At 37.7% G+C, this 25,276-nt stretch overlaps 6 protein-coding genes across 12 annotated transcripts in view; 3 read left to right on the top strand and 3 right to left on the bottom strand.

The window, feature by feature from the left end:
- Positions 1-73: 73 nt before the first annotated feature.
- On the top strand, positions 74-2,672 carry Snup (snurportin-1). Its single transcript, XM_076364802.1, has 6 exons — positions 74-351; positions 445-636; positions 701-953; positions 1,353-1,541; positions 1,624-1,999; positions 2,069-2,672. Exons 2-6 carry the CDS (start codon positions 464-466, stop codon positions 2,095-2,097), a joined length of 1,020 nt encoding a protein of 339 aa, XP_076220917.1. The 5' UTR covers positions 74-351; positions 445-463; the 3' UTR covers positions 2,098-2,672.
- Positions 2,102-4,216, bottom strand: LOC116424713 (uncharacterized). 2 transcript variants are annotated; one of them, XM_031971457.2, is made up of 6 exons: positions 3,924-4,216; positions 3,684-3,840; positions 3,307-3,515; positions 2,828-3,219; positions 2,541-2,715; positions 2,102-2,458 (listed from the first exon to the last, which is right to left on the bottom strand). In XM_031971457.2, exons 1-6 carry the CDS (start codon positions 3,951-3,953, stop codon positions 2,363-2,365), a joined length of 1,059 nt encoding a protein of 352 aa, XP_031827317.1. In that variant the 5' UTR covers positions 3,954-4,216; the 3' UTR covers positions 2,102-2,362. The 2 variants fall into 2 exon arrangements, with proteins under 2 accessions (XP_031827317.1, XP_031827318.1); XM_031971458.2 differs by having other exon boundaries at positions 3,952-4,215.
- On the top strand, positions 3,943-7,389 carry LOC116424712 (protein phosphatase methylesterase 1). 3 transcript variants are annotated; one of them, XM_031971456.2, is made up of 9 exons: positions 3,943-4,089; positions 4,992-5,331; positions 5,495-5,687; positions 5,749-5,858; positions 5,967-6,203; positions 6,442-6,507; positions 6,590-6,912; positions 6,988-7,120; positions 7,202-7,389. In XM_031971456.2, the coding sequence occupies exons 2-9, from the start codon at positions 5,258-5,260 to the stop codon at positions 7,218-7,220; spliced, it is 1,155 nt and encodes a 384-aa protein (XP_031827316.1). In that variant the 5' UTR covers positions 3,943-4,089; positions 4,992-5,257; the 3' UTR covers positions 7,221-7,389. The 3 variants fall into 3 exon arrangements, with proteins under 3 accessions (XP_031827316.1, XP_031827315.1, XP_031827314.1); XM_031971455.2 differs by lacking the exon at positions 3,943-4,089 and adding an exon at positions 4,754-4,900; XM_031971454.2 differs by lacking the exon at positions 3,943-4,089 and having other exon boundaries at positions 4,776-5,331.
- LOC116424711 (kelch-like protein 5) lies at positions 7,295-13,409 on the bottom strand. Of its 2 annotated transcripts, none has more exons than XM_031971453.2 (10): positions 13,270-13,409; positions 10,116-10,355; positions 9,806-9,967; positions 9,415-9,728; positions 9,224-9,319; positions 8,957-9,146; positions 8,509-8,896; positions 8,220-8,432; positions 7,957-8,128; positions 7,295-7,895 (listed from the first exon to the last, which is right to left on the bottom strand). In XM_031971453.2, the coding sequence occupies exons 2-10, from the start codon at positions 10,270-10,272 to the stop codon at positions 7,815-7,817; spliced, it is 1,773 nt and encodes a 590-aa protein (XP_031827313.1). In that variant the 5' UTR covers positions 10,273-10,355; positions 13,270-13,409; the 3' UTR covers positions 7,295-7,814. The 2 variants fall into 2 exon arrangements, with proteins under 2 accessions (XP_031827313.1, XP_031827312.1); XM_031971452.2 differs by lacking the exon at positions 13,270-13,409 and adding an exon at positions 10,450-10,900.
- On the bottom strand, positions 11,057-15,759 carry LOC116424710 (mucolipin-3). Of its 2 annotated transcripts, none has more exons than XM_031971450.2 (4): positions 14,883-15,759; positions 14,526-14,800; positions 13,553-13,838; positions 11,057-13,453 (listed from the first exon to the last, which is right to left on the bottom strand). In XM_031971450.2, exons 2-4 carry the CDS (start codon positions 14,666-14,668, stop codon positions 11,990-11,992), a joined length of 1,893 nt encoding a protein of 630 aa, XP_031827310.1. In that variant the 5' UTR covers positions 14,669-14,800; positions 14,883-15,759; the 3' UTR covers positions 11,057-11,989. The 2 variants fall into 2 exon arrangements, with proteins under 2 accessions (XP_031827310.1, XP_076220916.1); XM_076364801.1 differs by having other exon boundaries at positions 14,894-15,759.
- Positions 15,509-25,276, top strand: part of Ktl (BTB/POZ domain-containing protein Ktl) — a 72,994-nt gene continuing 63,226 nt past the window's right edge. Inside the window, exon 1 of one of the 2 annotated variants that reach the window (XR_012998050.1) lies at positions 15,509-18,719. Coding sequence is in view for 1 of the 2 variants with exons in the window: in XM_076364803.1 (XP_076220918.1) it covers positions 16,522-17,277 (756 nt within the window). In the remaining variant the exon portion in view is untranslated. Of the gene's footprint in view, positions 25,075-25,276 lie in introns of those variants that run through there. The other variant, XM_076364803.1, reaches the window with a different exon arrangement.

Genomic DNA, 25,276 nt, shown 5'->3' with positions numbered 1-25,276 from the left:
TTACTTTTATTGTAAACTTACAAGACTGTTCATCATTTTCTCAAAAATAAATGTTGGCAGCAGTTGTTCACAACATGTTTGTTGATGATTATCATTTGTGCATGACGCAGGATAATCTATTCTCGTAGAAATCTGTAAATACTCATGGTGATAATTAATAGTAACTTCATGCAAATATATACATATAGAAAAAATCACTATCGCAGAGACTGAATGAATGTGAACGTATGTGCGTAAATACAATTTTATACTGATAGCAAATGCAAATCATTTGAAAGATTAAAATGAATCAGAATATTTTTTATTTTACATATAAATTACATAAATCTTTTGCACATATATTGTAAAAAGGTTCGTATAAATCTTTTAATGCTTAAAGAAAAATTAAATTTCATAATAAAATTTAGGAAATTTTTATTTCTTCCATACACAATTTAAATTTAGTATTAAGCATTGAACAGTTATGGCAACAGAAGTTAAAGATAAGTTAAGGAAAACAAACGAAAAAGGAAATGGTAATCCCCGTGCCATATTTTATAAAAAGCCCATTAAAAAAGATAATTATAACCTGGATATAGATAATATTGATACTCCTCAAGAACTGAGGCGTCAGCGTTTGTTACAGTTTCAAAAAAAGTAGGCATATTTTTTATACACATTTGTTATTGTATTTCATAATTGTAATAATAACATTCATTAGATGTAGAGACAATACATTCAATATTGGACGTGGAATACTAGAACAAGTCTTTAATTCCGAAGATGAACTTGAAGAGGATATGGAAATCGATGAAAGTGATAGAAGAAGGCACTGTTCATCCAAACGATATAAATGTTATGCGAATCAGTTGATGATGTCTGAGTGGTTGTTGGATGTACCTCAAGATTTTGTAGAAAAGTGGATAATAGTTCCTTGTCCAGAAGGAAAAAGAACTTTAGTAGTTGCATGTAAAGTATGTTAAAAGAAGTTAGTACGTTCCGTGTCGTGTCCTAAAAATGAGGCACACTTAGACCTCATTTCCTGGCCAAATGATTTACATGAATACTGCTCTCTTATTTTTACGTTATCTTTGTTCTCGAATATTTCAAATATAAAGAAAATTATTTTTTTATCATATAATGCACTTTGTTTTTAATAATATTTTACTGATAAATAAATTTACAACTCGAAAAAACTAGAAGTACATAATTTTTATATAGTTAGCAAACCTAGTACTGTGTCCCAAAAACAGGACATGCGGATAGATAATGACACTTCAAAAGTGGCTCGGCATGGAACATGTTAAAAGAATGTCAAAAGCAAAAAAGAAATTTTTCTCTGTTTAGTTTTATTCTTCACATATTATTTGTAGGGTGTAACTAAGGCATATAATAAGCGAGGTAATAGACTTGGTAAATTTTATTCAGCACTTCCAGGTGGCAATCCCTCTGGCCATAGAGGCAGTTGCACTATAATTGATTGTATATGGATGAAACAGCAGAAAACATATTATGTCTTGGATGTACTTGCATGGTCTAATCAATCGCTCATGGACTGTGATGTAAGATTCTTTATTTTTAATAATTCTCTAAATTTTAATATTTATTATGCATATGTAAATTATGAAAAATTTTTTATTTCAGACAGAGTTTAGATTTTTCTGGTTAAAGTCGCAATTACAGGAAATAAAAGAGTTACAAGAAAGAAATGTAAACATAAATACATTTCCAATATTGCCTCTACCCAATATTACTTGTAATTCAGATGTAAGTTCAGAATTAGCAAGTCTTTCGAATTTGCATCCTTTAGATGGCTTATTATTTTATCATCGTGATGGACAATACACTAAAGGTCGTACTCCACTTGTAACATGGTTAAAACCTTTCATGTTGACTGAAGTACTTGGTATTTTTATACCAGCACCTCTCGATGAAAAGCCTGATGGATATATAGACTTCAAATATTACATTCTTAATAGTAAAGCTAAAAAGAGAAAAGAAGCATTGGAATCACAGGCAGGTTTGATTGTTTTTTAAATAAAATTTTTTTTATAATTAATTAAGTAACTATATTTTGACTTTTAGGTAGAGATGGATATTGCGGACGAACATTCTTAAAAAGAAATTTTGTTTTATTTGGATAAACGAGCTCCTTATGGAAGTAAAATATAATCAATATATTAAAGATTTTAATAGGCTGTTTTATAGATATAACTTACATGTACATATTGACTGGTTACAATTTATTGTAATTATAAAATTAATTATTGTACAGTATGCAATGATTGAAATATTATATTAAATATAAATAACTATAATATAAATATAATATTTCAAAGTTTAACAGTCTCATAAAATTTGTATTTTATTTATTTATTAGCATTTAAATCTCAGATGTTAATGTATGAAGGATACGAACAGCTTTTTCATTTAAATATAATAGAACACGATTCATGGTTTCTATGTTTGTTACTTTCATCTGAAAATAAAAGTTATTTTAGAAATGAACTATTAATTTATGTAGTGAAATCAAGAATATAATTATTAATATACTTATTTACTTTATTTCCCATGATTGTAAATGAAGGTAGATTAATTTTACGTAATAGACATAGTCCCAATTGTAAGGAAGCAGTTTGTAACATTTGTTTATATAAAATATCTCGAAATTTCTCTATGTGTTCCAAATGAAATGATATTTCGACATTGGCTCCATCACTTTGATTTCCCATAATCCTAAAAACAATACATTCAAAATAAATTATTTTTTGTTCTTCATATAAAAATAATACATAGTGTTAATAATAATAAAAATATTACATAAAGTTTTTTAAATCTATGAACGTACACTCTCAATATTTTTATTAAATCTAAAACTTGAAATTTCACTACTATTGCATTTGTATCAGGTAGGTCTGGTATTCTATATTCCATACTAATCTCACTTGTATGTTTTGATTGCTCCTCCACATTAGTTGGAATAATTACAATTGGAATCAACCACATTAAATCATCCTCTTGAGCAGGAAGTTCAATAATCATACAATCAAACATATGACTTAATAAATTATGAATAGTAACCATGCTACTTTTTGTACCACGACATAATAGAAGCGGTAATCGTATTGAATTTGGTGTAGCTAATTCATTAGTAGTTGTTCTCCAAGACAATAATATTCCTGTATAAATACATTTGTTTATACTGTTTTCTTTGCCATAATTTTTGGCATGTACTTCTATCTATATGTTAGAAATAGATTAGTATATTAGAAATTATAATTATTTTTTCTTATACACATATATATTTCATCTTGTTATCAACAAAACCTTTATTGGTATTGGATCCACTGAACTAGTTTTAACAGTTATATGATCCATAATATTCATTTTTGCTGTATATATAACATCCTCCTGTGCTAAAGTTGCTGCAACTTCTTCCCTTAATTTTTTAGAATATTGTTTTAGGTGTATTTCATCTCGATGAAAGTTAAATAATGTTGATACACCATAAATGGTCCATGTTTTATGTAATAATTCTATAAAATATAAAATATTACTACTGCTGTATGTAGTAATTTATAAATTACAATTTCCATTATTTTTTTAGCAATTATGTCCACAAAATTGAACTGAATATAGCGCTTTAGTTCACAGTTAATTTAAAGAATGATTACTTATATAATATAATAATACAATTTAAATACCTATTAATGCTTCAACAGATTCTTCTTCTATGGGCGAAGAATCGACACCAAAATTAAAACGTTGATTCCCTTGAGTTTGAGGTGCCCAAGATGTATACGTAATGCGACTAGTACTTGGTAATACATTTTGTTGACTGTTTTCCATATCGTCATAAAACTGTATTATGAAACAATTAGAAATTGTAAATCGTTGAGTAATTTGAAAATATTTGAAAGTTAAGTCATAGAATAATAGCATACAGAAGTACAGTTAAAGTATACGACAGACATTGCAAGCTTATAGAACTCATATCCTGAATTATTGACTGTGTAAAAAATCAGAAGTTTCACTCTGCCCTCCGTGCCCTGGAGAATGGTGAATAGGAAAACTACATCTAGCAAAATGATCGAAGTTGACCAAAAAAGGGTATATAAATTATTGCTTTATTTTACTACTGAAACATACGTCGCGACATTTAATTCAATGAATAAAGAATTTTTGATATCGGCAACACTGTACTACTGATTGTCATTTAAAATTTCAATATTTTTTATTCTCATTCCTATCACTTATAGCGCTGCTATGCAAAATCAGCCTTAGTCGATATGACAGGACGTGACATAAAGATGGTAAGGGGTACTAGTTTCCTGAGAATGCGTGACAAAATTTTACATTACATGTTATATCTATCCTATACCTTTTTTGTGTCTTAAGTTCATATTATTTATGATATATTTGATTAATCGATGGTTTTTGATAGATTTATATGCTAAAAACTATTATAAAAAGTAGTATGTATAAATACAATTACTATTGTAAATTTTTTATGTACAATCACGGTTTAGTGACTAATATACATATAAGTACACTTTGTAGCTTCGAATCATATGTAAATATAAACCTGGTTTCCTAGGCAACTCTGATGAAAGGATTCCAAACAAATTGATATTTCAAATGTTTTCCGTATTAGGTATTCTGCTGTAAATGACAAAAGATATATTTTTGAACACGTTTAGCATTGCATTTAAAAACACTAATCAGTGTTTAAGAATAAAATTTAGATGCATTGCATCTCTATATTCTATATGTTTAAATTTACATATATCTTCAGTTTAAATACTGTATATATTGAATATCTCTTTATAAGAAACAACTCTCAATCGGTTGTTGAATCAAAGTATTCGAGTACAGTGAATAATTATTTTGACAGCATTTATAACTTGTTTATACCTCTAAGGTTGTATTAATAATACGCGATATATTATGTATTTAAAATATATACTATTTTGAAAACCAATAATAAAATAGCTGTCGATTTTTAATACCAGCATACGATAACTTGAACAAGCTGACTTGGTAAAAATGGAAGAGACGCTATAACAGTAATAAATTCTGTAAGGCACTCCATATCAAGGATAGAAACGGTGTTTGCAGGTAGTAACGACATTAAACTGTCAGAGCGCATTTTGGCATTGTTTTGAACGTGGTTAAGGCAACTATATTAAAGTTTGTAATGTGTTTATGAGATTGGTGAAAACAAACGTGATTGTAAACAGTATTATTACAAAAGCAGAGGTGCCTGCTAAATACTAACATGTCTTCCCTCCAAAAGTCGATTTTGAAATCAAAACTACCACCATCGGGTGTCAATTTTGGAATCGGTTCTAGGTTAGTTTATTACAAGTCATGAGACCTTCTATTCTTGACTGAAATCTTAATAATTCTAAGTTTAATATCTAACTGACACAATAATAACACTGTTTTAATGCATATTAAATATAAAATATTAATGTTGGTTAGACGTTCACTATTCTGTCTTTTTAATGTATAGAGTTAACAAGTCAAAAGGATTTCAACGTAAGAGAGATTATGAGCCTGTTCAATGGATTCCATATTTCGATCATTCCGAAGATATAAAAATTAGAAGTGGCACATTTCATATTTATACTAAAGGGACGGAAGGCTCAACGTTAGTATTGCTACATGGAGGTGGTTACAGTGCACTAACATGGGCAGAATTCACAGTAGGTATTGATTATTTGATCTGTAGAATAGAGAAAATCTTCTATATTTTCAAAATTTTAGAAATCAATTATGACTATGATAGTCTGTAAAGTTATGGCAATTGATCTTAGAGGGCATGGAGATACATTTACAGAAAATGAGGAAGATCTGTCTAGAGATACTTTAGCAGAGTAAGTAAAATATTGTATTATTTAAATATTATAATGTATATCCAATAAAAATAACGACAGTATTAAAAATGTAAAATTATTATTTTCATATGTTTATTTGATTGTTAGAGATGTAGCCGAAGTTATAAAAGCTGCAACAACAGAAGATAGTTCTATAATACTTGTGGGTCATAGTATGGGTGGTGCAGTAGCTGTCAGAGCTGCTCCATTAATACCAAATCTATGTGGATTAGGAGTTATTGATGTTGTTGAGGGAACAGCTATGGATGCATTAGCATCTATGCAAAGCTTTTTAAGATCTCGGCCATCTAGTTTTAGTTCTATACCTCAGGCTGTGGAGTGGTGGTTAGTATTTTATATTTGTTTGAAAAAGAAAACAATAAAGTATTGCATCCTTCTCTTGTTTTCCACTTTTGATAGTTAACAAAATTTGCTACTCTGAGCACATTTTTCAGAAGGAAGGCATTTTTGGCTGATTCTCTGCAAACTAAAATGTTATTTATCTCTTTAATATGTTACATATTTGTGTTGTATAATCAGATTCAAGATTAAAGAAGAATGTCTCTAATTATCCACATTTTAGTGTACGAAGTGGCCAAATCCGTAATGTACAATCAGCTAAGGTCTCAGTTCCTGGACAAATAAAAAAGTTAGTATACATACATCTTACATTATTTCTATGAGTGCTATTTTTCAGGAATTTTTATGTGTCACATTTTACAATGTTCCAGCATCGAAACTAATAAATTAGCTACTCATGATATTGGTTCACTATCACCCTCATCATGTGAGTGTAATATAGAAACAACGATTTCTCGAGATGATGTTATTCAAGAAGAGGAACCTGTAAATATGCCACCACCATCTCAAACAACCACTGCCCTTCCTACTAAAAAATATGTGTGGAGAATAGATTTATCAAAAACTGAACAACATTGGTCTGGTTGGTTTAAAGGATTGTCAACTGCATTCCTAAATGTACCAGTTCCAAAAGTACTGCTCCTGGCAGGTGTTGATAGATTAGATCGAGAATTAACTGTTGGTCAGATGCAAGGTAACATTACTTTAAACTTTATCGGTCATAAGTCATATATAAAAAATAAATCAAAATTATAATTTCTTTCATTAGGAAAATTTCAAATGCAAGTATTACCGGCATGTGGACATGCTGTGCATGAAGATGTTCCAGATAAAGTAGCAGAAGCGATTGCTACTTTTATGGTTAGACATAAATTTGCAGAACCGGCATCGGACTTTCCACGGTAAATATTGACCCATTTAAAAGAAACGCACAGAGTCCACGACTTTTCTTTTTTAATTTTTATTGTTAATATATGTTTCAGAACATTTCCTGCTTGTTAGGGTAAATAAAAAAGTACAATGGATGAATTTGTTAAATAATATTATTAAGAAATACTCAATGAGTTAGTTAAAATGATCATTTTATTTATTTAAAAAAGGTATGTTCACAAAATATATATGAATACATATGTAAATAAAAACAGTATCTCATTGAGAAAAATAAATTCGTTCTTACATACATTGATTGTTTCATCATTACGCACACCTTTCTATCATGAGTTTATAAGATGTATTATCATCTGTACAAAAGTGTAAGTAGAAAATATAATAAAATGCTTTTATTAAAATGTCTTTAAAACTAGTATGTTACTTTATGGTTGCCTCATTCTTGGATACATAATACTTCAATATGTTTATACAAAAAGAGTAAATATAAGTATATACAAATTTACGCCAGACACACAAACTTAATATAGAAATTATTATCTACGTACAAAAATCGGAATAGTTTCAAAACATACATTTAAATGCAAGGTATTGCTGTTTTCAAATCACAAATTTATAACATACATGAATTCACCTTATTATGTAAAAAATAAATGTTTAAAATATTCATTTTCTTTTTTAATTCAATAGTCAAAGGTATGCACGATATTATGAATCAAATTCGAAACCAGGTAAATTCTTCACAACAACACATGGTGGTCCTGCGCGACCAGCTTTTAAAGGAGCCACCTTAAAATAAACATTTTTTTATGATACATATTCCAATATTTCCTTAAATGTTTTGACTTACAGATTCCCATTCATTAAGATGTGGATCGTATGCTTCAACAAGTGTGAGGTATTGTTGGCCGTCATAGCCTCCTACTGCCATCAGTCTATCACCAAGTACACAAACACCAACCGCATCTCGAGGGACGCTCATTGGTGCTACCATTGTCCACGTGTCTGTTTTAGGATCGTACCTAAACAATTTTAAATATTACATGATATTTACATAAACATTAATGTTTATGATATATCTGATCCATTAACTATTTCTGTAAACATGCGTACCTTTCGACACAATTAAATCTACTGGCATTAGGATTAGTGGAAGGTGCATCATGACCTCCTAATGCATACAAACATCCATTTACTACACCTACTCCTACTCCACCTCTTCGTTTTGACATTGGAGCACAAGGAGTCCATTTATTTGTATGTGGATCATAACATTCTACAGTGTTTAAACATGAACTTATATCTCTTCCGCCTACAGCATATAATCTGAAAAATGCACACACATAGTATCATGATAAATATGTGTTTGACTACACATGTGTAAACTGACTTGGAATCTTACTTATCATTTAATACAGCTACTCCAACTGTAGATCTTTGTATTGACATAGGAGATACTGAGCTCCATTGCCGCGTAGATGGATCCCATCTTTCTACTGTGTCAAGGAAACTCCAACCATCATGACCACCAACAGCATACAAAGGGCCACCTAACACAGCTACACCTAATCCATGACGATGCACATTCATAGAAGACAATGTATTCCATGTAAAAGCAGAAAAATCAAAACATTCTACTGTATTTAGTGTCTTTAATCCATCTCTTCCACCCGCAACAATTAATTTCTTATCAACAATAGCAGCACCAAACTGTAATCTTCTACCGCTCATAGTGGCTATTGGTTTCCAAGCATTATCACGCAAAGAAAATGCATCTATAGAGGTAGCACCTAATAAAAATAACAATCAGTTAAGTAAATACCCATTCTCCAATTTCTTGAATGAATTACCCTTATTAGCATCCATTCCTCCAACAGCCAACATATGACCCACTGTAGCTTTCCTAGGTTTTGTACGTCCTGACTGAAGTAATGGTCTACGCTCAGGCAAAAGATGATATTTTAAAGCCTCCATGACTAATTCTTGTGCTACTTTTTGATCTTTGAACATTTCATTACTCTCAATATTGTCTGCTATGAACTATATGAATTCAATAAAGTTCATTTAAATCTATAAATTATATAATTTTTATGAGTGCATAACAATGTTTAACTCACAGCAGGAGATAATAAAGGTAGCTTTACAAGACTTAAGAGTCTGCTTGCTTCCTTTTGCCTATTTTCTGGATCATATTCCAACCAAGTCATAAGTGCCTAAAGTTAATAGTAAGAATAATAGTTTTTCTTCTACTATGAAAGTTATTAACATTTTTTTTATTTTTCTCTACTTAAATTATACAATTTCTTACATGGAAAATAGTTTCTTCAGAAGGAACGTTAAGGTCTTCTGATTCTAACAATTTGGCAACTTCATTAGCAGATAATAATAAAAACTCTTGATTTTTTGTAACTTCCATAAAATGTTTTGTTGTGTATGCATGTGCATACTCTAATAAATCTGGGCAACCCTGTGTATCTGCGAATACTCTTATTCCTAGACAATTACTTGGATGCAGTTGCTTTCTAAGAAATTGACAACAAGCTTTAACAACTGGATTGAGCTGTAATAGACATGCTGTTGCTAAAAGAGTTTCTACACTATCTTCTCTTATTTCTATACAACCTGCGTTTGAAAAGAAATAAATTTTGGAACATTTATGGATTACTGATTACTGAATCTGTTTTTTTATAAAGATATACCTGTGTAACAATAACAGACCAAAGCCCAAAGTGCATCTCCATCTACTTCCATTAATTCAACTTCATTTTGACCTGACTCTCTGAGAGAACTGGTAAACATGGCAGCAAAATATTCTGAACCTGCGCTAAGAACTAAACGATGTGCTGGGAAACGTCTATTTCCTAAGAAAGTATTGAACAAAAGAATATATTTTACATATTTTTTAATGATCATAAATTTTATATCATACAAATTTGTATTTAAGTAATTTATATTTAAATTATGAATTTCGTTTAAGAACAAAGGAACTCAGTTTCAGCTACAACTTACCTGCAATTAACGTAACATCTGTAAATTGTTGTTTGTGTAAATATTTTTCCATGACTTTGAGACTGTTTTCCGCGTGTTTTGATACACGAAAATTTTCATCTTGAGAAGTAGAAATACTCGAAGCTATACTTGAGATACTGTGTTCACTGGCAGACATTTTTGCACAATAAAATTCTGACAATTATTTCTACAGTAATAACACTGCGCTTAATTTATTCAAGGCACTTGACGTTCTGAAAACTTTGAAAATAAGTACTTTAATTTTCACTCAATTGATGACAGTTTATGGTGCATCAAAGTTTAAGAGGAACGTAGTGTTGACGCCGCGCTTCACCTTGACAGTTCGGGACGTAAAACTGGATGTAAACAATGAATCGCGTTGAGGTACGGTCAGTGACCACCTCTGTTCATTTCTTAGGTCAGTGCACTCGGTGTACTAGATTCATAGATAAAGTGCATCCAAACAAAGAAATAAATATTACTTTTGAAATTAAAAATGATACTTCAGTATTTTAAATTGCAGGGAATGATATGTGTATGTGGTTTATTGAAAAATGTGATCGGATGTTTTCTTGTTTCTTAACAAAGGTAGCGTACGAGTAGCTGCATTCTCTTTGTTCTAAAAATGCATTAACAAGAGGTATGTCAGTATCAATATTAACTTTTAATATTCATTTTCTTTTGAGTTTGTTATAATAGCCAATCACGATTCAATTTATTATATATATATAGGTATTTGTGAGTCATGTCTTTTATCTAGGTTATATAGTTTGATTCAGCGCAATATACATCTGCGAATATACTATTTGAAAGTGCACATTGCAAATATATGAGTCACAATCAGACAAATGTACACAAAGCATTTTGCACAATCAATAATTTAATTGCTAATTTCAGTTAAAAAGGGAAACTTTCAGCAGGGGAAAAAACGAAATAATAACTGGAAAAAATTATAATTTTATTGTACTTCATTGTTAATATCATAAATATATTTCTTTGGATAACACATTTTTTTCATTGTGCTCGTTCGTTTTGAATAAAATGCATTTTATGATTTCATAAATCGAATGTAGATATTGATGCCATGTACAATGCACATTGTATAAAATGACGCGATAAAATTATTATATGTATATCATAATACAAATTACAGATTTGATGATTTTTTTTAATTGTCTACTTATGTGTCAAGTTAATAACTATTTTGTTTGAGATTATTACTCTATATACTATTTAATTTGCAATTAAAAACATTAATCTTACTAATTATTAAAAATTTAGTTGCTGAATTAATTATCTTCATAAAAAATAATTGTTAATGTTACACACAGATGTGTATGTGTGTGTGTGAGTATATGTGTATATACAAAACTGTGCATTATACATTATTCATTCAGATGACTTTCACATTATGTAGTTTAGCTTACATAATACATATAAATTTTCATTGACACAAGAAAGTACATATTATACTTAAAGTTTGCACCATTGAATTTCTTGGTTGAAACATTACTTATCTACAATTATCTTCAATAACATTAATACTTCATATATCATATTATACTTATAGTAACGATGTTATAGACATTATGATTGTAAGTATTGTGAGTTTAATTGTGAAAATATTTTCTCTAAACTGTTCAGTTTTATACTGTACAACAAAAATGAACGGAAGTCTAGCGTCGTTAACCTTTACGCTATCGGTAAACGTACGACATATTAATGGCAGCTAAATGGAGAGGCAACTGTAATACGTTGACAAATGTATATTATTCCGTAAAAAGTACTTTTAGGCGATAAAATTATCGTGGTAATCTCGGGTATCAGCTGTGGAACCGTAATATTTAATTAATACATTATTGTCCAGCATAGCACTATATACAGATTGCTCCTCCGCATGTTTGTTCCGACACTTTTGAGAATTCTGCACTTGATCCTGAGAATGACCCGTAAAAGGGTCTTTTCCGACAGCAACAAAAACGATCAAGGAGTTCCGTTAGATCGTTTCTTTCACAGTCGTCCCTATAGAGACCACTAGATGCTTCGTCGGTACATGCTGCTATAAAGGTTTGCAAATCGTTTTTCGGAAACCCATCACGGTAATAAATCTTAATTGTGTCATAGGCATCCATTATCACAGAAATGAATAAACTTAAAACCACGTAAATATACAGCGAAATGAACGTGTATAAATAAATCCTAGAGTACCACCACAACATTGGCGATTTGAACGACGTTATGGAAAATGTGGCGAACATGTCATCGCCATTTATAAGAGCGAATAAGCATTCAGATGTTGTGGCGAGAGATCGAAATTTCATATGATACGGGCCCAAGATCAACCAGCCACAAAATGTAAAGCCAGCGTAAATAAGTATCGCACAAAATAAAAATCGTGCCACTTTTGGTGCAGCTTTTTTCAACGTTAAAATAACAACGTTGTATGTTTTGAAGAAACCGAGATACCGTAGTACACCGAACCAAACGAGTAAATTACCGGTACCTAGGAATATGCTACATACGCTCCAATTATCCCTGCCGAATTGTTTTTGTTCAATTTGTTCCTTCACGGCCGAGCCAATGATAATTAATAGATCATTTATAATGATCATTACATACCATAAATTTAAAAATTCCAATCTCCCTTCGAGACTCAATACTTTGCCATACGTTTTCTTGAAGAAATTCATAGTTTCGAATTTTAACAGCTGTGCTCTATATATAGCTCTTGAGCATAAAATAAGAGAAACAGAACAAATGAGAATCACTAGTAAATTGAGTAATGTTCTTAAAGCTGCCTCAATACGACTATCCGTGATATAACGCGTATCACCTTTGCATTCTAATCTTTTTGCTTCTGTATCTAACGAGAGCAACATTTGTCCATCAAAATCACGATTGTCAAAATCAATTTTAACATTAAATTGATAGCAATCTGGTGGTGTCATTGGTCCAGCAGCTTTTAAGTTGATTGTTTTTAAGGCAAATAATAAGTGAGCCCTAACAAGAGCTGAGAAATTTACATTGATATTTTGTTGAGACAATAAGTGTTTTGATGTACTATGTTCCTGGTAAAATTGGCGAGTTATATTGATGCACGTTTCTACGATTTGTTTGTCAAAAACGTAACTTTCATTAAAACCAAATATAATACCTTCTTTGTAATAATATAAGCATAGAGTAACTGGAACTACTGAGTTATCTTCTGCAGTGTATGAATAAGATCCAATTGCCTTATTAAGGTGGAAGTAACCATTTAAAGCATAATCAATTGTACTATAAAATTCGTCTTGTTTATAAATTGCTAAAGGACCCGTTGCTGGTGGATAAGCTGGCACCTGAAAGCAAGTATAATTAAATATACTTAGTTTTTCTGTTGAGTATACTATGACTATTACATATACGTTATTCATAGTGGAAAAATATAAATATGTTACCTCTTGTGTAGTATCCCATCCTTTCAGAAACAGGTGCGAGAAAGCTATTCGATTATCCCACGCGTAGTTCACATGCATGTAATTACTATGTGCGAAGAGACATAGTTGTACAGTGACCAATATAATCTTAATTACTTGAACAATAAATTTGTATGGAAAACGACGTTTCGCTTGCCATTTCTCAATAGGGTTCATAAAAAAGAATTTTAATTTTCTGCGCATCTTTTCCTCTGCAAATGTTGTCATGTTACAAATAGGCGAATCTCCTATAGTTGATCGATGATGACTGTTAACAGAAGACCAAAAGAACAATTCACAATATATATAATCATATATTTATTAAAAGTAAATATATTTTTTCGCTTAAGTTATAAGGCACATTGTACAAATGTACATAATAAATACAATCACATGGATCCATGTAGTATAAATGAAAATTCACATGAATTTAAGCTGGCACTCAAGACATTAAGTGGAAAGCACTTAATTTTTATCATAAAAAATATTTGTTTGTCGAGTACAGATAAACTTGTAATAAAGACTTCTTAAACTCTTTTATTGCATTCTATATCAGAGACATTTAAGATATCATTTGTATTGTTCATGACGTTAAATGTGTCATAATAACGTTTGTTCAATGCATCAATGAAGGTACAAAAGCAACACTAGCTTTACAAAACTTCTACAGCACATATTTACTTAGTAGACAACGAGTAAAAATTCTTTAAAGAAAACCAGTAGCAGAACAATACCTATATAGTTCAATAACGTATCTTCAAAGATATGATACCGAGTGCAATAGCCCGTTAAACAACGATGAACCACATGACAAAGAAGAACAGTGATAGAAGGGTTATATTAACGCCCATCATTGATTAAAAATCACACGGAAATCGAAGCGCGATGGCGTTAATGATGATTTTATCTGTCTGATTGTTGAGAAACTTAGAAATAGTGTGATAAAATTACGAACCTTGGACTGACTACATTCTCATCGAGCAGTTCATTTTCACCAGCCAATTCGTCTTCGCTGTCAGGTCCATTACTCCACGAATGGTTTCTGAGACCATTTCCTCTGGACTCCTCCCGCAAGTTTCTTTTACGCGGCTCTGTCATTTCGAACGAGTCGCTTCTAGGAACGATACTTAAGTGGACCCAAATTTTTAATCGGATGATGGTTTATCCCGCGGAATTGTCGTCCCAGTTTCCGACGGACGATGATAGGCCGAGCTGTTCACATGCGTTGATCTGCGAGGTAACACCAGAATAATTACTGATTGACATCAGTTCCCTTCGCGCGACCGTATTCCGCATGGAACGAAAGTAATACTCGGAACGTACTGGGTTGAAATACGCAACAAAAAGCGATCGTAACAATTTCACGTTGTTAACAGCGGCCATCGCAGGCCATCCAATTCACGTACGAAGGTCGACTGATCAGCGCGCTGCTCCGGCCGTTCGAGAAACCAGCTGATCGGTTAGGTAGGGATAACCGGGGTGGGGAGCGATGTTCACGCTTCGATAACTAAAAACTTTTCATTATAAATATCTGACGCTATGATTTCCAATGAAACAACCACGCGAGGTTTCATTTGCTTTTCAAATTGAAAATCACGTTACATAACATCGAGGAATGTATATACAAAATTATACGATCCTACAGTTCTACAAACATAGAGGATCCGAACTGAAATTAAAAACACTATACTTTCGTATAACAATTACGCTACAATACTACCATCAACATCAATACATCTAAATGACAACAGATTAATTATCAATGCATCAAAATAAAAATATACTCAACATTCACAGACCGAATCAAGAATCACTAATCCAGATACATGTCCTCAATGTTCCGCTGGTTCAGTATGGCGTCAAAGGCGAAGGTCCGAAGCAACAGGGCTAAAAGCGGAACCATCAATTAACAGACGCGATGAAAACAAAGCGCAGTTGTGTGGCAGGCTGGTGAGCGCACGCAACGCTTCAAGCTAATCGGATCGAGGAGCCGTCAACCCTTTCTCCGTTAACGGGGTCTCGCGTTATCGTGACACGCTCGAGGGCGGCACGGTGTGGCCTTAAAGGGATCAGCTCCGGCGGAATGTAACCGTGATCAATTAACGGGAAACACGAAACAGGGAAATTGGAGGCGGCCAGTACACGCGGATGATCGTCTCCGCGTGTGGTGATCAAATGGCCAGCCGACGGGGGTGGCGGGTGCGCGCGTTTCCTCTCGTTTTCGAGGGACCGGCGCGGCGCGCGTTTCCGTTGCACCTTCTGCGCCAGCGTATCAACCCTCGCAACATAACACACCGCGAGTGCTGCGTCCTGCCGCGCGCGCGAACTGCCTAGGAGAGAGGAAGCGAGAGCCAGCGTGCGACGAAGCCGAGGCAAGCTCGGCCTTCCTCGACCGACTGTAGGCGCAGTCTCTCATCGTCAGTCCGTCTCGTTCCTGGACCCGAGAGAGCACGCACGCTTTCGGGGTCAGACCTATATCCTCGGTGTCCGCCGCCTCGTCGCAGCCCTCAGCTGTCCCCTCGGTCACCGACCCGTGGCATATCCCGTTCTCGCACCGACCCTACGCTGATCTCTCTGTGTGTCGTGTGCCGTGTATTTTCGATAGTGTCGCCTTTGTGGGGTGCAGTTGATCCGCCACCGCCACTAGCGAGGATAAACAGAGAAAGAGAGAGAGAGAGAGAGAGAGAGAAAGAGAGAGAAAGAGAGAGAGAGAGAGAGAGAGTGAAAGAGAGAAAAAGAGAGAGAAATAGAGAGAAAGAGTGCCTGCGATATTATTGTCAACCCCCTTTTTCCCTTCTCACCGACATTGTTCTCACTCCGTCGGTCTTACAATCAATCCGAAAACCATCTAAGCTTCGGTCGGCTCGCGAACGACTCGCCGTTGACTCTCGAGTCGCGCCGCGGCGTCCACACGGGGCAAGCCGAGCAGGAAATACGAAGAACCGGGAAGCATGGTCGATCAACAGCAGCCGGACCAGCAACAGGAAGGCTCGGTGCCGAGTGTGGTGGAGCTGAACGTGGGCGGTGTGTTCTACACCACCGCGTTGACCACCCTCACCCGTGAGGGCGACTCGCATCTGGCCGCTCTGTTCTCCGGGAAAACGCCGGTCGAGAAGGACGCGAAGGGCAGGTACTTTTTGGACCGGGACGGCGTGCTGTTCCGTTACGTGCTCGACTTCCTGCGCAACCAGGCACTGGTACTGCCCGAAGGCTTTCGGGAGAAGGAGAGGCTGAAGCAGGAGGCGAGTTTCTATGGGTTGCCCGGATTGGAGCGCGCGGTCCTGGAGAACGGCAAGTTCGCCGGCACTCTCACGTCTTCCGGCAAAAGGGCGACCGGATACATAACCGTCGGGTACCGTGGCAGCTTCGCGTTCGGTCGCGAAGGCCTGGCCGACGTGAAGTTTAGGAAGCTGTCGAGGATCCTCGTGTGCGGCCGCGTCACGCTCTGCAGGGACGTGTTCGGGGAAACTCTGAACGAGAGCCGCGACCCGGACCACGGCAGCTCGGATCGTTACACGTCCAGGTTCTTTTTGAAGCACAGCTGCATTGAGCAGGCGTTTGACATGCTCCAGGATCAAGGATTCAAGCTGGCCGGCAGCTGCGGTTCCGGCACCGCTGGCGGCAACTCGGAACAATTGAAGCCTGGCATGGACGCCGAGGAGAATCGTTGGAATCATTACAACGTATTCGTCTTCGTTCGCGATTAAGCAGGGGTCTCTCGTTCCTCCTTCGGTATGACTTAGCTGAATGAGTCGGTTGTCCGGGTGTAGTTTGGTGTCCTGTCGACGGGGCCGATGGTATCCAGTTCCAGCGTCGAAATGGCACCCTCAGAATCCTGCGTCGTCGACGATGGAACGGAGATTTTCGAGGCTAACCTGAAGGCTTATCCTTTTTCGGAACTGATCACGAACCGGTAGAGTAAACAGAGTAGACGAGAGTTCCCGTGAGCATTGTGCATGTTATTATTCAAACTGATCGAGCTATTAGAGCGGCAACGTCACGCATTCCTCTTCTCAAACGTTCTCTGTTAACGTTTCCTCTGCGAACGGAACCGGAACGGTTTTGTTGTCGATGCTCGTCTTTAAAACGGCGCGGCTTTCGTCGGAATCGCCAGGCATTCGTCCTGCACGCGGAGCGTTCAACGTGGGAGTTGGACACGCCGAAAGTGGAACAGTAGAGAGTACGTTCAGATTAATTGCGCGGGACAGAAGCTAATTGGCCGTGGCGCTATGTCCGAGGAACCGGAAGAGGATTCCAGGACGAGATTAGTATTGGATCGTTGAATCTTTCAAAGCTTGGTACATTCGGGTTCGCTGGCAGGAGCATGAAAATTTGATCGAACCGTAAAACGGGAGCTTTAACGGCAACAGTGAAGAGGCGAGGGTGGAGATAGAACAACGGAGAGGATTGATGTTCGATCAACAAATTCGATGGGAAGAGAAATTTTATTTGCGGCTGGGTTCATCCTTCTCGCTTTAACTGGTCGCTCGCTGGGATAGCTATATCGATCGTCTGTGCCGGAATAGAAAAAAGTTTCACACGTGCCGAACTTCAATCCAGATTCAAAGGACCGTCGAACGCCTGCAACTGGACCGCATGTCCGGCAGATTCCCGGCGCCAACGATGTCGCCGGAAGGAAATGATCGAGACACCGAACGGTGTCGCTGCGAGGATAAACTTTTGAGACCAACTAGCGTGAACCAATCAGTCACTCGGAGTCCTGCGATTATTTTAAAACGGGTAACACGAGACCGGACGACGAGTGCAGTAGAATAGACAGGGTTGGCCACCCGACGTTTCCCTTCTTTATCATTGTTATCAATCTTATCATCCGAACGAATTGAGGGACGTGTGGACGGACGCTCGGAGCCTCAGCTTCAAACAACGCTGGTCGGCTGTTCGAGGTTGAGCCTGGCGCTGGACACGGGCCGGACGTGTGCTCGTGGAACTGTTTTGTGTGCACGGTACCGTGTAAACGTAGATTCTGTGTACGTACACGCCGCCGCGGTGTTGGACACATGTCGTCGAGCGGTCCGAATGATCGTTGTTGTACGTCGAACGTCTCCTCATGAAAATGGTTCTCCGTTAGAATCTTAAATGGGGCCGGTCACCGTGCGAAAGAGAATAAGGAACGAAAATGATAGAGGATGTAAGTATAACACGGGAGGATTCGCTTCCGAAATTGTCGTGTCGGCGTTAGTGTCCGGCGTGTTTCTTATCACGGTCGTTAGACGGGAATAGTTTATCGTGTATTTACGGTGGATGCAAAAGAAACCGAACAAAAAAAAAAAAAATAAAACAGAAAAATATAATCGATACTGGATGTTTCTCTAAATGCGTAGCGACTCGCGTGGCATCCGTTCCTCTCGACTGAAGAAAAAAAAACGTTGGCTGCGCTGAACCGTTGAATCGGAAGTGTCGCGTGACACGAGATAACGCGGAATTTTTGGAATCAAGTAACGTCGACGTGCTTAGCGGTTCGTCGGCGTTGAATGCGAGCGAAACGAAATTGCCGTCGGCGTGCGTCGGTGCGACGGACGCAGCGGGCTTGGACGTAGACGCGGGTGTCTCCTCCTTCGTCCACAGAAATGAACGATTCCTCGAGTTCAAGCGGATAAGACAGACGCGTATGATGTCGTCTACGTTTTATCTCGATTGTCTTGTTACGCGGTGTTGGCTCGGTTTCAAGAGCCACGCACTCGGCAGCGTCTCTTATCGCGCGTTTTCGGAAAAAGAGTTCGAATCGTTGAAACGGATGGTACGATAGCAACAAGTCATTTGAACGGGGGAGAAAGTAAAACGGTTCGCTCGGTAGCAGAGCTCGGCGAGCGCATAGATTTTCCTCTGGATTTCGCAGAAGCGCCGACAATTTTTCAAGAGGAACGAGCGCGGTCGTGTCAGAACTAAACAAATGGTTCCTTTCAAAAAGATTCAAATATCTGGCTCTACGGGATCCCTGCGTGAATTTCACTCGATCTAAGAGGATCCCTCGCACGGCTCGCATTTTATTTCGATATTTTTGACTTACGCGCACGCTGGAATTAATAAAGCCTCCGCGCGGCCCATTCTCCCGGTTGAAAGACAATCTTATCGGCGACTCCTGCGTGGAAACGCGGATTCCGATTTTTCTTTCGATGACTGTGCTGTCTCTTCATTGGACATCTGATAGGATCCCTTGCGATATTTCGTTGCGTGTGATCTAGATCATCGCGATACTCATCGCGAACGTTGTCAATGATCGTTTACTTGCGGAAATCTGATTACTGAGCGCGGAGAATCGAATATTGTCGAGTGGAAAGAGGAAACATGCTGCGGGTATATTCATTTCGTATTGATAATGAACGTTGTAAACAGGAAAAGCATTCGAATTCGCGCGTGATCTCATGTTTTATCGGAGTTGTGTACATCACCGTTCATAAGTCATCGGTCACGTGCATCGGTGAATGTGAAATGGGATCGAGTTGATCTCGTAATATTTCATGAATAGCGAAATTCGAACGTGTACACGTCGGTTCTTCATATTTTAGAGAGAACTTGAATTTTATCGCATATCGTAATGTTAAGCATTTTATCAGTAATTTCTTCGCTACGTTGAGAAATAACCGGATTCCAAATATTTCTCGAATATCTTGCTCTATATCCCTCACTACTTGCAGAAATTCTTGATTTTTATGCGCGTTCCTAGTTTTACCTGATTCACGCGATCGCTTGAACCTTACTTATACTTGTAAACTTCTTACTAGTCGTCTGCTTCCCAGAAAGGATTCAGATAAATCTGCAATGTACATTAGTGATCAGAAGTTTGGAATTACTTGCGATAAGTGCATACTTAGTTCATTACAAAACCATCAAATTCACAGTCCGGTAATCATTTCTCACAACGAAATTCTTTTCAAGAGACTCTGTCATTCCAGCGAAAGAGTACCTAAAAGAATCTCACACCGCAATTTGAAACAATCGATCATTGCAATCTTACTATTCCATAATCGTGGCTATTAATTTCGAACATCGCACAAAATCCCAGACATTCTCTCCTATTTCTCGTATCAAAACACCGAACCATTTTCCTCGTCGAGCAAGCGATTCCGAACTTTCTGTCGACAGTGCATATCCAGTGTAGCCCGTAAAATAGTAATGGTCATGCAAGATAGCTTTACTGCGCGAGCATCCATACCGCGGTCTCGTGTCCAGTGGCTTATGGACGGTCGTTTAATTCCAGAAAGTGCTAAATTGTCTTCCGAAGCGAATTTTAACGTATCATCGATACGTCCGCGCGGCCGGATAGGCACGGACGTACGTGTGCGCGAAACGACGAGGCTTTGACGCGATGCCGGTCGGCTGGATGCAGCCCGAGTAGCTTCCTGCATACACGGAAGCTCGAAATTCGGCAAGAGGCAGAGCCGACCTTTTGTGCCCCGGCGATCGTGCGCGGTATGCATTGATAACATGCCCGACGTGTCAAAGGGTGCATAAGCTATTGACGATCGGATCACGAGTCGGTGGAATCCGATGAGCAACCGGCTATGCATCCCGTGCACTTCGTTACATCGCGAAGGTCATTTGCGTCGCGTGCACATCGGCGAGGATCGGCGAACGTTTTCTTTTTTTTCGGATCGATCGAGAGAGATTAAGCGCGCACGTTAATTGGGTGCTAGATATTACGGGGGTCGTTCCTTTAGGCTGGGGACCGCGTTGGTATCGGATTCGAACGTTTTGCATCCCGATTTCGAGGTGTCTGCTCGATCGGTGTCCCCAGGTGCGCCGAGGGAATATCGCGGCCGAACGCTGCCGACGCTTCTGAACATGAGATTAATTTTAGAATCTGCGGTAACTAGATCTAGTCGCGAATGAAAGGACCAAATTAATAGTTTTCGTTCCAGGAATCGGAGCAGCTCGTCTTGAATAGGGTGAATCGTGTTACTGGATAATCGTTCGGATAGCAGCTCGCGCTAATCCGGGGTGCAATCGTTAACCTGTTAAACTGGGAAGGGCGAGTTCGTTCTTTGTGCTCGTCCGTATTCTTCGACTGTTTCTGGATTTCTTGTTTGTCAGCTGGGGAAATCTTTGATCCGATGTTATCATAGTATCTTTAGTAGTACAAATTAGATGTGTACGTGTATTAAAGGGTTGACCGTTTCGAATCATTTTTATTCTTTCTTAATTGCGCTGGTGTGAATTTGGTGATCTAGGAATCGGTTGGTTGACAGGTTAAAATTCTATTTTGAGTAGGTACGCAGAATAAAGTGAATTTGATATGTTTTTACTTGAATATTGACTAATGGAAATGATTAATTGGCGAAGTAAATGTTGTATTGAACTCCAGTCTTCGAAATTTATGTTAGAAATGTTCTGTTGGATGGAAATCTGCGGTTTAATTAAAAATCATTCGTTTCAAGATCATTTTATTAGCTTTTGGAACACAGGTATAGTTATTAACCTGTTAACCGGATGATGGTTCGAGTATAAAACCTTATGAAGGAATGAAATCAGTATGGTCAGCATTTTGCAGCGATACATATACATATAAACGTCAATATAAGATGGTTTATATCAATACAGATATTACGATTCGACAAAGTGCAAGAATTACTGATTAACGCGTCGAGTGTTGTGAGGATGTAAATCACCATTAATCCACGACTAAATTTATTAAGACGGTTCGTTCGACTAAACAATAATGTTCATAAACAGTTTGATGTTATTAACGATAACGACAAAGCAGTGACATTAAGCGAGGTAAATTCGCAGTGTACAATGAAGTACCTCAATTAAATAATTTCACATAACATTTCACCATTCTGTATATTTCGTTCAGTGAAAGAATCAGCAGGCGATCGGTGTGTTAAATGATTAAGAATAGGAACAGCTATTGAAAGACGAAATCGAATAACAATAACGAGTGAATTTGTTATTTCCTGTTAATTCTTTCGTTCCTCTCGTGACAATAAATATAATATATATACACATATTTTTTGTTTCTACATATATATAATCCTTCACAAAAATTGATCAAATTGCGATTTCTCGAGTGCTTTCCGTCGAATTCAATGGCTATTGTTTACTGATTTCAACTTGTTTACGTTCAATAACCCACACAAATAACGACATTTCATTGTGTCCCCGTTCGTTTCATTTAAAAGGATCAAAAGGATTAACAGGTTGAAATCGACAACAGGCTTTCCGCGACAAACGGGAGTATCGCTGTCGCCGAAATGAACAGCGAGAACATATGAAGCGGTGTTCGCGGAAGTCATTGTTCGGCGTCGCGCGAAATTCCGCAAGCCGTGCAAATCCAATTGGCCATATTCCCAATCTCGGTGTACCTGGGCGTCTCGCGAATCGAATCAGACTCGAGCGTTGCTTCGATTCACGGCGAGCCCCGACGGTTGCTATCCCGACGGTTGCTAGTCCCGACGTTCCATCGAATCCCCGATCCGAGAAGCGGTTGCCGGATCGAGTGGTGAACGATCGCGGATATCACGGGCCGGTTTCACGGTTCGATAGTGGAAAGATCCGCGAGATTGAGCGGCCCTAACGCTTAGATTAGCCGCGGCGCACCGCGGTTCCATTCGCCGTGAATGAAAACGGGCCTCGGACGAGCGGAATCGAGGAACCGATCGAACGGGTAACGCTTTTAAGGGGATGCACCGCTTTGACCAGTTCAAAGGGCACCGTGTTTTCAGAATTTATAACGTGAATACTTCCTTTCTTTCGATACGAATAGAAACATGGTTGAATGTCATAAACAAGCTTTTGTCTCGATTTCTCTTTCTCATTTTCCTTGGTTGCGAAAGAACGTTTGAATAGAACAGATATTCCATTGATTTAAGTCCTTCATCATCAAACATAGAATGTTTCCGAGGATATTTGGGAAATAAGAAGATACAGTTTACGTTTGGCTTATACATATCCAACGATCGGAGATCAATTAGAGCTTGAATTTCGATTTTAGTAAAATATCGTCTTTCTGAAAATAGTGAAACACTAATAAACAACAATACAAAATCCTGTGAATCGGTCAAGCCGGGCAAACTCCTACAGTCGTCATTCTTGGCGCGCGTTTGTTGCCAGGAGTCCACGGAACACTTCGTTTATACATGAAGTGTTCCGTTTTCTCATGGAAACATATTCGGTGGGCACAGACAGCGATGGAGTCCACGTGGCACGGCGAACGAACTCGTTAAAATGTGAACCTCGTGTGTCGGGCACCCAGCCAAAATTTTGTTCGCTGCCCTTTCGGCAACAGCCGAGGGTTGAGGTTCTTTTTCCAGGAGGGAAGCGAACCGCGACCGTCGCGTCTTGTGCGGAGAACCAGCGATCCGAAGAGCGTACTCTGTGTCGTTCATGAGAAGAACCTTGAATGGAATGCGGATCTAATCGGCCACCTTCCATCTGTTCTTATTTTAATTTCGATACTAATTTCCTATTCGTCAATGCGCTTACACGCAGTGTTGCAAAACACTTGAGTCTTGGAAATTCCAAGGCTTAACGTGGAGTTTCAAGATGAAGCTTTGAAGCTTTGAAAGCTTGAACAGAGCCTTGAGAGTCTTCAACGCTCGAGTCTTTATGATTGAAGACAGTCGAAAGCTCGAGCTGTTTGTTGCTATATTAACGTGGCATTACATTTAAAATTTAAAATTCACAGTACCGACGGGTCTTCGAGCCTACCAACTTCGAACTACCGACCAGTGAAACTGAATTCTCGAAATTTCTCTATAGAAACTCTAAAAGTACACCCATTGAGAGTTTCATTAACTTACAATTCAGTTTGCGTATTGTTAAATCAACTTTTTAAATAGTTGCCCAAAGGAACATCTGTTATCTTTTTAATAACTGCAAAAAGAAGAAATCGAGAGTAGATCATTTTGATTCAGGCAGTTTTAGTGTTAAAGACTTCAGCTTTTAGAGGCAAACTCTGAGAGCTCGAGTTACGGCTGCAGCTTTCAAGGTTCAAGGCAGAGAGCAGATTTTTACAACACTAGTTGCACGTAAGCAATTAAAATTATGAACAAAACGCATAGGGAGAGACTTCTTTTATCCCTGAGGTGTACCGGGGCTCTCATCGCGAACGACACGGTATTTTCTATCGGCACGAAGGGTTCGGGGATCGAAAGGCGGTGAGATTGAAAACGTTGATACGAGATGGATTGGCCTGATGTAGTTTTCGCGGGGCAAGCATCAATCTTATACATTCGTTTTTTGCCTCGTCGTGGCCGAGCCGGGCGTTTGCATAAAATAAATTGAAAGGCGAGCACCCGCGAACGTTGTCGGACTTAATGGCGGAAGAGATCAGCGCCCCGAACCCTTTCTTCCTCGCGGGGGCGTTCGCCGGTAACATGGTAGCTCACTTTCCGTTCGCGTTCGTTCGTCGGTTGTACACGCGAGGCTCTCGATGGTGTTAGGTAGCGTGTAAGGCGATGCTACGCTGCGACGATACTGAATCATTGTACATGTATATACGTAAATCGAGAGAGGAAAAATAAAATGGATGATACGACGACCGAGTGGGATTACTTTTCCTCGGGCTTTCCACTCCTTCCCCTTCTTCTTTTTTTTTGTTCCCTCTCCGGTGTAGATGCATTCAAGCAGTTGAATGTGGGTGGATGGTAACTAGATCGCAGAGTTTTATATATTTATAGGCGACTGAAGTAAAATTTGAAGTTTAACGGTGTACGATGCATCCTGTGCGTGGGAAATGGGTGTAGG

The sequence above is a fragment of the Nomia melanderi genome, chromosome 2 (genome assembly GCF_051020985.1).
Source record: "Nomia melanderi isolate GNS246 chromosome 2, iyNomMela1, whole genome shotgun sequence".
NCBI lineage: Eukaryota > Metazoa > Arthropoda > Insecta > Hymenoptera > Halictidae > Nomia > Nomia melanderi.
The sequence above is the reverse complement of the archived record's forward strand: the minus strand, read 5'-3'. Positions and strand labels throughout refer to the sequence as shown.